The 12,392-nt window shown below is 37.9% G+C and overlaps 1 protein-coding gene across 1 annotated transcript in view; it reads left to right on the top strand.

Annotated features, from left to right (window-relative positions):
- The first annotated feature begins 250 nt into the window (after positions 1 to 250).
- The window catches only part of rab18a (RAB18A, member RAS oncogene family), a 32,601-nt gene continuing 20,459 nt past the window's right edge, over positions 251 to 12,392 (top strand). The window contains exon 1 of the mRNA XM_028804350.2: positions 251 to 434. Coding sequence (XP_028660183.1) covers positions 367 to 434 — 68 coding nt within the window. The 5' untranslated portion in view covers positions 251 to 366. The remainder of the gene's footprint in view (positions 435 to 12,392) is intronic.

The following is a 12,392-nucleotide window of genomic DNA, read 5'->3' as shown; positions in this document are numbered from 1 at the left end:
ATTAGAATGGTTAGTGAGCTAAAATCATATCTGTGGTATTTTTAATATTCGGTAAATATTATTCGTGAAGTATGCTGTGCTTGATTAATAGGCTGTTTCTTTTCTATAAAATTCCGTTAGTTAACAGCATCACATCTTTCTTAATTCTAATCAATTCTGCTCAATTCTTTTTCTTTTCGAGTGTGCAAAGCCGTGACGTCACGAGAATTGGACCAATAGAAAGTTACATTGTGAGCGGGCGGAGTTGTCCACGTCATCGGCAGTTGCGGCGTTGTGCTGTAGCGCAGCTCCGGATAGGGGCAAGCAGTAAGAAACCTAGTACATCATTTTCAAGCAAGAGAAACAGAGGTAAACAAGGGGAAAAATATGGATGAAGACGTCCTGACTACTTTGAAAATTTTAATAATTGGAGAGAGCGGTGTGGGAAAGTCCAGGTAGGAGTGTAATTTGTCCCCTTACACGTATTTGATAGTTGACAGTACAAAGGACGAGGCCTTGTTTGGGTGTCTCGAGGCCTTTGAGTAAGCAAACACCTTCCGGGAAAGGCTTGGCTTTGGATAAAACTTGTCCAGTTTTTATCTTTGGATAAGCCATTCCAAAGAAGTGACGGTGCTTTCTTTGTTACCTGTGACCCGATGCGAATTACCTGCAAAATCAGACAGCGCATTCTTATTTTTAATGGAAATTATTATTACAGTAATTATACACGTTTGTTATAACTGACATGTGTTATGGATGAACAATTTACCATCTGCGGAAATAACTTTTGTGTTGAACAAAATTTTAAATACCTGTAATTGTGTAAAAAGTAGATATAAGTATAACGAAATCACCTGAACCTTTCACTGCAGGTAGCAGTCATGTCGCAAATTTTCCTTTGTTTTAGTAACACAGGATAGCGAATTGTAGTTTAACTCATACGTGTTGAGTTAAAGTACCCTATATGTAATTTGTCCACGATCCATAATAATAGTGTCGAAAAACGGATGAATTGATGGAATTTTGCTTATCTTAGAATATTACCAACTCTTGACTGAAAATATGGGGTACTGGGATTCACCCTGTCGCTGGTAAAGTGTTAAGGTTAAAAGAGACCCTCACTGACAACATATAGTCGTAGTGCTTCAGTTTTCTTGACCTGTCTTGAAAATCAAACATAACTATTTTTCAATAACAAGTGCACAATAATACATAATTCTGAGTCGCTCCCATATGTAGAGTATAAAATTGTTTACATATGGAAAGCTAAACCATCACTGAAAAGAGTTTAACTAATAGTAATATGGTTCTAATCATATAGTTTTTAATAATGTTACAGTAAACATGTTAGTTTAATAATCGGTTAATACAAATTTTAAGAAACACATATTTCCTTGAGCACAGGCAAGGTGCTATAAAAATAAAAAGTATTTGTATTTATTAATAAGACATTAATACTACCAAAGAGCCTCTTTGTCCAGTCACTATTCAGGGAGTGAATGTACAAACTGTGTACTGCTACAAGTGCTTGAGGGTCCATATCAATGACAGGCTTGACTGGTCTTGTAACTATACAAGAAAGGGCAGAGCAGGGTCTTTTTTTCTTAGGAGACTGTGTTCCTTCAATGTGGTTGTGACATCCTGCACATCTTCTACAGCTCCTTGATGGCCAGTGCAATTTTCTGCTCTGTGGTGTGCTGGGCTGGTAACATTTTTTTCAAGAGAGACCCACCAAATCAACAACCTAATTAAAAGGGCAGGCTTAGTTATGGGACACACACGACCCTCTGGAGGTAGTAGAGATGGCCAGAATTAAAACAGATCCAAGTGCTGTTATGAACAATGCTGCACATCCTCTCCCTGACACACCAACAATGAGGACTTTAAGCTGGCAAATTATTCAGAAGAAGTCTCTCAATAAACCTGTATAATGCCTCACTATGACTGCAGAGTCAAAGGTTTTCTTTGTTTTTAGTCCCCCTGGTGTGTCTTCATACCATAGTGTGGATATACATATATTTTTCTATTTGGTTATTTGAATAGCTTCTGTAAAAAGCCATTTTTTTCACTGGGAATAAAGAAAAAGCAATCTATCCAGTCTAATCTGTCATACAATTAAAACTAAATAATGACTGAGAGCCCTTTTCTAACAGCAATTTTCACCAAACAAAAATCGTGCCTTTGATGATATTTAATTGCAGATAACGTAGCCACATGCCCTCACACTTGGTCAGTTTACAATCTTCATTTACACTGAAAATGGAAACTATGCAGAACCAAAGAACTGGTAATTAACTTCTGCTATACCACAGAGCCTCTGTGTTCAGTCACCATTCAGGGAGTGGAGGTGGTGCACTGTAACAAATACTTGGGGGTCCACATTAATAACAAGCTAGAGTGGTCTCATAACACAGAATAACTATGTAAGAAAGGGCACAGCAGACTCTTTTTTTCCTTAACTGTGTTCCTTTAATGTAGGTAGTAACATCCGTGAAACTGCTTGGTGGCCAGTGCAGTTTTCTGTGCTGTTGTGTGCTGGGCAGGTAGCATCACTATAAAGAGAAGTTCACCTAATCAGTAAGCTAATTAAAAGGGCGGGCTCATTTATTGGATGCATTATGGACCCCCTGGAGGTTTTAGTAAAAGAGTGAATGGAAACCAAACTAAGTGCCATTATGAACAAATTTCTGCACATCCCCTCTCTGATACACTTACACTTAGGACTTTCACCCAACAAATTATTCAGCAGAAGTGTTTCAAGAAACAATATGGGCTTCTGTATAGCAATGGTAATACGCCTGCATGGTGCCTCACTGGGACTGCCAAGTCTGAAGGTTTTTTTTCTTTTTCGTCATTCTGTTGCGTCTGTCTCTAGATATCTAGCTTCTATAAAAAGCCAAATACACACCGCAATAGATAGAACTGTACTTGTGAGAGGGATGTTCTTTATCTTGATATAATAATATTGCTTATTTTTTGAAAAAGTCACTGGAGACAATAGTGCTGTCTAAAACTCCAGGATGACATGTAAATATCATTAAGGGGGCACCCTGACTGTGAACTGAACAACAGCACATTTACTGAGAAGCACTAATACTACTTGTTGTACCACTTTGCTGATATATATTTTATATATGAACTTCAAATTTTATTTTGATTTGTCTGTTTTGTGGATGTAAATGCTGTGCTTCAGTAGAGCAAAGTTTTTTTTTTTTTTTTTCCAGTCAGGATGATTTTTGAGCAAATGTTTCAAAAGTATGTAATACATTTATTATAACTCAGTCATCTGTTGTGAAGATTACAACATTGTAGTCTCATTTATCAAGAGATTTTGCAAGCCGTGATGTTCACAGTGCCCTTTGGCTGAAGTCTTGCTTGTGACAGAGCAGTTGAGCCTGATCATCAGGTGAAAGGTTACTACAGTCCAAGTTTTTGCTTTCGTATGTTTATGCCAACTCATAGTAGAATTATGCAGGCTAATAGTGGTATGCATCTGTTATAAACCATCTGTTGCTTTATCATGTTAATAAAGAATCATGGAAAACCTGTAATTGCACTATAATATATATATATATATATAATTTTTTTTCTGTAATAACATTCATAAGTATTAGTCAATGTAATTTTCTGACAGTGTTGCCCTGATGCTTTTTTGCATATGCTGAATGTACTGTTTAGCCAAGCACAGCATACCAGGCCTCGTTGTATATGAAGTTTACATGCATTTTAACAATTTAAAAATTTGGATCTGTAGGATCCAACAATACGTTTTTGTTAAAAAAATGTTAAAAAAAAAAAAAAAAAGGTACCTCAATGCAGTAGGCCAGGGGTCGCCAACTCCGGTCCTGGAGGACCACTGTGGCTACAGGTTTTAATTCTTACCCTTAATTAATGACCTGATTTTGCTGCTACTTAATTTCTTTTGAATTAATTTTAGTTGCCTTGTTTAGAGATTTGTTCCCCTGAATTTCTTCATTGTTCCTCTGAATTACTTAATTTATTTCTTTAAATGGCACCCAAACAAAAATGAAACGTGAAGTGAGTGAGCCAACAGAAGACCGACCAAGTCAGGGCCTCAAACTCCAACCAATTTCATACCAACCAGTTGCTTAATTAGGCGCAGATTCTCATTAATTAATTAATTCCATGGCTTGTTGCTGCTCTCATGGTGTAACAGCAGACATTTCTGAAATTTTTCTTTTTTCTAAGAGCTCTGCTCAAATGTTTTGTGGACCTGAGCAGATCAGCATTCCTGAGACCTTCATCTTTCCTTATTCTTAGATATTGTATGATGGACAGAGATTGCTGGTCATGTTGTGGTTCATTTTGTATCTCATTGTTTGCTGGCCATTTAAGGAAAAAGAAACCATTAAAGGGGTCTAAGTCTTCAAGAGCAAGTCAATTAAAATAACGTCAAAGCAATTTAATTGGGTCACTAATTAAGAAAAGGGTTAGAATGAAAAATTGCAGTCACGGTGGTCCTCACCGTGACTCACCGAGTTGGCAACCCCTGCACTAGGCTATTCAGTTAATTTCTTAAATTCAATTATTTAAACATCTTATTTTGTGCAAGAAAAACACATAAACCAGTTCTTCTAAAAAGAAAAACGTTCAAGATGTAAAATAAAACATCAAAAAGCTTGCTTCATGACATTGTCACTCGTCGGGCTTGATGTTTAATGTAGAGACAGTGTCACATATGGGGTATAACAGAATTGCCAACCGCAGTTGCGGCTTTTGTCACTGGACCAACCTTCCAGTGCAGTCAATACTCGCACCTTTTTGTGACAGCCAATAACTTGTTAATCCTTCGTGTAGCACCGACTCCATCTGGCAACATGTATAGTGAGATATTAGAGAGATGAGATCCTCTTTTGTTTGTGAGGTCCAAAACACCCGCATTCCTTATTCCTCATTGCTACAGTATATGAATTGTACTTTTGGATGACCATTCATTGTTTGCCAGCTGTCATGCACATAGACCCAATCCCTACGACTAAAGATAAAATCAAACGTCCTTGCATTTTATCGGAGTGAGTCACAGACTGGTTGGAGTGAGTCACTTGGTACGTCACATTACGCAGCTGATTTGATGGGACCATTCTGTCGAGTGTCTCTTACTCATTAGGATTATGTAAATGAAGGCTATAACTGGAAAAGTCACATAAATGGTCTTAAATTATAAAGTGCAGTAAATGTTTCGGCCCTGTACCAGTACTGGACAAAAACTAACATAAGACTATGCTATGACTATACTGTCTTTTGATAAGATAGTAAGTCAAAAAGAAAACACTTATGGTGGGAGTCAGAACCTTTCTCAACAGCAGCATAAGTTGTGTGTTCAGGGACTTTTTGGGTAATGTGGCAAAGTTCTGACTAGCTTTTAGTGCTATAGTCATCCACCTTCCATCTAAATTCTCCAGTGCAACTAATATCAGAAAATGCTGGCTTACAGTTTTTGCTAAGATTCTCCTTCAGCAGTGAAGTCTTGGGTGACCTTCTGAAATGTGTCCTATTGAGTCTCATTTTTCATTTTTGATAATCTTATACAAAGAGAGTGCAGCAAATGTGATATCTGAATCACCACAAGGATGTTGTCACAGGTTGACCTTTCGTTTGTAATGATTGTTTCTCCTAAAATTGCAAATTGATTTGTCTGTTTTCTGCGTAACATTAATACTTAATCCTGCACCATTATAATTCAGCTTCTTCTGCTTGTCATGTAATATAATAATAGCTCACTGTTCAGAATGTTGCTAAATTTTGGAGTGTGATCTATAAAAACTTCCAGATAATACTCAGTCAGGTTTAAGCTTCTGTACTAATCTTCTGTATTTCCTTAGTAAGTGACAGCCGGCAGCCCAACCCAGCTAGGACGCCCAGGATATGGAAGGAGGTGGGAAGGCAGCTTCTTTAAGGCACTGCCTCCCTCGAGATGCTAGATGGTAGCTCCCCGAGATTGCAGCGGTTCCTCAGATTCCCGCAGGGTAATATGGGACTTTGAGTTCTTTATCTCAGCCCTGTTGGGTGCCACCAGGGGGTGCTGAGGAGGACTTATGCGAGTCAAGGTTTTCGCCTAATCCGGAAGTGCTGACAGGCCACGTCAGTGGAAGGGAGAAGTACTTCTGGGTTGGCCTATATAAAAATGACTGCCTTAAACCCAGTCGGTGAGCCAGAGTCTGGTGGATGGTGGACAAAGCTTGCTGGGAGTAGCGGAGGAGGAAGAAAGAGGGAGAAACAGAATTACAGTGTGCTATATTTACGTGTGGCAGTGGTGATGGAAAGGCTTGGAAAGAGTTTGAGAACATTAAAGGAGCTGTTGGTGCTTTTAACTTGTGTCCTCAGTGTCTGTGTTTTGGCTTTGAGGAGTGACAGTGCCCTCTAGTGTCCACACCTTATATTACTATTTTGTGGGGTTTTGCTGCTTTTTCTTTCACCTAGTAGTTAAAAAGTGGTTGAAATGACAGGTAATCAATTTAATGAGGTCAGTATTACAGTCCAAATGTAGAATTGAAAAATTGTCAGCATTTATTTAAAAATTTTCTTTGCTCTTACCAGTTGGCAGTTAGATTCTTTTTGAAGGCCTTGACTAAGGAGTGTTTGAACCATTAGGCAGTGAGTGGAAAGACCATGCAATGTGCAGGTTCTGTCTTAGTAAGCTTAGATTAATCTTTTATCTCATTTTTTTGCAGAAAGGTGTTGGTGGGGGAGAAATACCTTCCGCACATTACGACTGTTAGGATTTGGAAATGCAACGCATTTTAAAAGTTGCATTATGCAGCCATTTTTTGTAATAATAACAATAGTTCAGAGGAGACACCATTAATTGAATATTAATTTGTCATTTTTACATTGCGTTCCTAATTTTTTGTGTAAGAAAAAAGATAATTGGCACTGTGTTTAAAAAGGGTGTAATTATTACTAGGTAAGAGTAATGTTAAGAATTTTATAGCTTGGGGATAGATGCCTTTAGAATAGACACTGCTGTTTCATTGTCTTCAAGCGTCCCAGCCCATGTCCCATTACAAAGTAAAGACATTTACAAGGCCGCCTTTCATGTACACTGGTGCATGCTGGCTTTCTTTTTAAATAACATCTTAAATCAGAAGCACATTGCTGCCTTTAATTGCCCTTCTCATTAATTCTTAACTCTCAAGTATCCCATTCCAATTTTTGTTTTTCCTTCCAAATTATTTTTAAGTTTATTGACAGTTTTGTACAGGTAAATTAATTTTTTACTTTTTTGAGATTTTTTTTTTTTGGGAAGTTGCATGTTATGTCATCCTTCAACTCTTGGATTCCCTTTATTTTTTTGCAGGATGAAAAAAATGTGTGGACAATTTGTGTGTTCACCCCATATCAATGTATGGTACCTCTGCTAAAACAATATATTTTTTTTCTACAGTCTAAAAAATATAGCATTTGGTGCATTTTATTTTAGTGTGTATTTTATAAACAGGCCCAATTTAAAGAAATATGAGAATGTGTTCGAGTGTGAATGGCATTCTGTCCTAGGTGTATTTCTTGTACAGACTTTTTATAGACTTGGGCAGATTTTCCTTGAGATTGCTTTCTGTTACATTATATTTAAAATGCTGTATGTGCCAGTGTGACTTAAGACTAGGAATATTAATGATTAACTTGCTTGAAGAGCTTAACTCTTTCGGGGCGGATGTCGACTTTTGTCAACAGGATTGGCTGAGGGTGGTAATCAACTGTAAACGGTGACAAAACTCGCCATTACATTTTAGCTCAACTCTGTTTTTTAAAAGGAAAGTTACCTTTGTTGGTTTGACCAAGATTCCCTGCATGAGTAGTGAAGAGCAAACAACGGTAAAAATAGCATCGACATCTGGCGAGAGATCGAAGTGAACGCCCCATGGATGACATTTTGCATATTATCGCTGACTTGTGGGACTCTGTTTTTGATGCAAGGGATCTGAAGATCAAGATTGAAAATGAAAGTGAGATACCGATGGCCGCTGATTGTGGCACTGAGCACTTTTGGGTAGCTGATGCGCCTGTGACAATGTTCACCTTGGAGAATTGCCACCTACAATGACAAAAGGTACAAACCAGATTGTGTTGCACTGCGACCACGACCTCTCATACCGCCCCCCCCCCCCAACCACACAAAGATATCCTGACAGTCTGCTGCTGCTGTGTATTCCTGACAGCTGTCGTGCCACCCAGGATCAGTTTGAGCCACAAGAGATGGCAAACTGGCAGCCACAGAACACAGCAAAAGATTGATTTATGTGTGAAGCTATTGATCTTTGTGTGCTTTTCAGTAAAACTGTTTTTTGGAAAACATATTTAACCCTCAAAGAGTTAAACTGACTAATCACATCAATTATATGATTAATTTAAAATTGCTTCAGGAAATTCAGTTGCTTTGCTGTGCTGGCTTCAATACCTGAGAAAAGTGCTAAATGTAGTCTGGTTTTGGAGCATATTAAGCAAAACAGTGACAGAAAGCTGTGCAAAACCTTGCTGAAATCAAGTACGTGTATAATGTATTACCATATATAAAAACGAGCATGTGAACAGTGAAGGTAGACTTGTAACATGTGAAATAGGCCATGTTAGCATAGAAAAATGAATGGCTCACTTCTAGCGCAAGTTACACAAAATACACATACAATTATAGGAGAGGACGTTATGATTATCATGAGTTTGACTACTACATTCCATCTAGAGGCACTTTCACCAGCAGTTTTAAAAAAAAGAAAAATATGTATTTCAGTCTTAGGGTGCAAAGATCTGAAAAATGTAATCGTGCATTCAGAACTGATTTTTTGATTATTTTTTTTTTTGCTTGCAATTGAAAATTATGTTGCAATAACATAAACCTACATAAATGAAGACTGATAGAAGAAGTTAATTAGACTGACATGGACAGTTAATGGGCCTATAGACACACAGTGTTTGAGCCAAATGTGTGATAATACCCTTTCTGAGATGCTGGGTGCCCCTGTGCAGAGATGGGGACTTGAATACAAAGAGGTTGCGTGTGCTCATCAAACAAACATGAAGCACTGCGTTCTTTAAATCACCCTCCATTATGAACTGGGCTTCAGTAGTGTGTTTCACTGATGCACTGCATCTCTCAATTAATGACCAATGTAACATTCATATTAAATCATACAGAGGGGCTACCTGAGCACACCTAAAACATGGTGGGGGGGGGGTGGGGGTGTGTCATGAACTATGAGAGTGGCTGTTCTTGGCTTCTGGCATCATAGTTATCAGCTTGTGCACATCTCTGACTTCCAAATGCGTGATTACGTTCCAATTTCAAACAAAAAATACGCACAAGATGCGTTTCCATAATATAAAGTACTCTTTGTGACACATTTTCACAAAAACTATTTGAAAACTATTTCTTTTACACATAATGCACATCAAACCTTTTCTGTGAAATTTATCCTTGAACTACTTCCTGTACTATTATGGAATTGGGTCCCTTTTTAAGGATTAACAGCTAAACTAAAAATTTTAACCCTTTTAGCCCTAACATTCTATTACTAGTACATATATATGCAGCCATTTTTGTAAAGCGCAGGTACGTTTGCAGCTGTTTGAACTGAGCATGCTGTTATTAGCGCATACAGTCCGCGAAACACGGAAATGAAAGTGGATGCTTCTGGACTGTGTGCACCACATAGTAAGTAGCTCCACTTTCAATTTTATTTCCTCAAGGAGAGTTAAGTATTTGGTAGCTATTGTATAATAATAGTGATATATTTTTTTTTTTTCAATTTTGAGCTTCCTAGACACCCCAAATATAGAATATCTCGCGAAATAATTTTTCCCATAATAACAGAAAATCCAGAGCCGAAAAGGTTTAACATCAAGACGAAAACGAGTATATTATTTCTGATGAATAGCCTTGCAGTAAGAATTACATCAGTGCTATTTAACTGTTTCTCTGCAGTTCACAAATCTATGAATGACAATTGTTAACTCTCTTTCCCAATACATTATACCACCATTTATTAACTATTTAAAAAGTCTTGTTGAAAATGTAATACTACTAAAATACTAGTATGTAATACTACTAAAAGTTTGTTGAAAATGTAACACTACCCTAATACAGAGGATTCAAAGTTTTAAGTCTACATTTGACTAGTAATACTTACTGGTAAGTTGTGATTATAAATTGACCTGGTTTAGATTCAGGGTCACTGTCCCACTCAGCATGACACCAAAGCAACCCTTAAATGTATAATCGGAGTGAAAATGAGGTTGACATAGGGGTTAATGATATTGGCAAAAGATATATCCTGATATTTTCTTGGGACTTTGATGATAACAATAATCAAGTGATATTTTCCATCATTTAAAAACGTGTTTGCAAAATTTGTATTGATCTAGTTTGGTCTTGATAATAGGATATTAATTGTAGCTTACTAATGAGATTAATGGAAACAACAGTTAAGGAAAATGGGTCTTATTTATTTACTTAAAACTGAAGTAAAATAACACAAAAACATTAAAATCACCAGTCAAAGTATTACTGAGGTCAGACAGTTCAAGTGTGAGTAAACCATTTCAATGTGGCCCACAGGGTTTACACAAAAAATTCACTCTAAGACCAACAAAACTGTTATAATGAGAGCATTTTAAACACACTTACCCTTAATGTAATCAAGATATGAATCCAAAGGGAATAAAAAAAACTAATTGTAATTGAAATACAGGGCATGAGCATTAGTCTGGATTAATATAAACTGCTCTGCTGAAAGGTGAATTGTGCAGCATACAAGCAAGAACAAAAATCTAACATACTGTGCTATGGTGATCTGTCAAATACTGCACAGTATTTAGTCTCCTATTGCACAAAGATACAAAAAACCCAAACCTTCAATATTTTTAAACAAATTACTTACTTGAAGTTCTGCCCAATATTGCACAAAGATATCTCTCTATAATAAAAAAAATTTTGCGACGAGATGAGACTTTTTTCCTGTGAGGAGACATGATCTTTTGAAGAGAGACAGAGAGACACTTTCACTTCCTGCGAGACGGTCAAATCACGTCATACTTACAACCTTTGGAAGCAAGTCCTGTGATACACTTTCAGAGTAGGTTAGAGATAATGGAAGTAGGAAAATTCGAACATCTCAAAAAAGTGAGAGTAAAGATCGCATTAGCGCAAACAAATGGAAAATATTACTCAGTGAAATAACGGAACAGCGGAAAGAGATCGAATAGTGTTTGAGGATGTCTGGGGAAAATAGAGACAAGGCAGCGAGACAAAAGGACAGCTGCTGTACAGACTTTTAAATGTTCGAAGCACCAAACGTAATGTAGATCACGCGGCACGGCAACAGCAGCAATTCAGCAGCTGATCGAGCAAAGAGGAGGTATACAAAACAACTGTTATTTGTTTCCCAATGTATCACCGTCTTAAGAGGGGTTTCAGAGGAGCGACTGCGTGGCATTGGGGTGTATTCAGCCCCCCTCTTCACAATGGCGCGTAATGCTGACGGGGGGGAAAGGGGATTGCGAGTGAAGCGAGCAGAGGACAAAACCCCCTAGTCAGAAAAAAGTAAAACAATTGTAAAATGCTATTGAAGAAACTTGTATGACAGGAACACCAGTCTGTCCATAGCATCAGGCCTCAGAGCCGCACAGTTATCTGTTACAACATTTCCTCTGTTGCTGAAAGCCCCCTCAGAAGGGCTGCTTGAGGCGGGGATGTGCAGATACTTTTTTGCAAGTTTCCCCAATTTGGGGAAATGTACTTCTTGTGTTATCCACCACTCAGGTGGGTTTACATCACAGTTCACCTCCAGTATCATCAAGTAGCTTTGATTTCTTTTTATATGGCAGTGTGCAGAGACTCTTCTTCTCTGAATTCCTGTTTTTTTTTTTTTTTTAGCTGTTAAAATGACTTTTTTTCTTTTTTGCTCCATCCCTTGGTCACCACCTGCTGCAGCTTCTGCGGCCATAGCGGTGGGATGGAGTGGAGTGAGGAGGCGGGAATCTTTAAATTTCACTTTGCAGATGGTGAAACAAGTTGGTTGTCAAGCTGTCTTTAACAGCAAACGATTTCCAATATAGTTTGCAGATTACCGTCTTTTGAGCAACATCAATCTTTTCCAAGCCAGAGCACCTCCAGGCTAAGGACGATCAATGTCATACAATTAAATCTAATGATGTTTATTGCGGGGCTGTTAATCCCCGGCACTGTTTGCTTACTCAGCTACACTAGCTTCACTTGTGGTGCGCTGTCCGTGCACACACACACACAGCAGTCTGTCCTGTTAGGTTACATTAGACAGTGAATGTGTGGACTTTCAGGGCGTGTTTTTGATTGTTTTTTTGCAAAGTGAGTAATATGCTTGATAATTTCAGCAGTTAAGGTATTATCATAGACATTACATATTGCACACTCCTGGTTGTCT

The sequence above is a fragment of the Erpetoichthys calabaricus genome, chromosome 6 (genome assembly GCF_900747795.2).
Source record: "Erpetoichthys calabaricus chromosome 6, fErpCal1.3, whole genome shotgun sequence".
NCBI lineage: Eukaryota > Metazoa > Chordata > Cladistia > Polypteriformes > Polypteridae > Erpetoichthys > Erpetoichthys calabaricus.
This window is presented reverse-complemented; position numbering and strand designations above follow the sequence as displayed.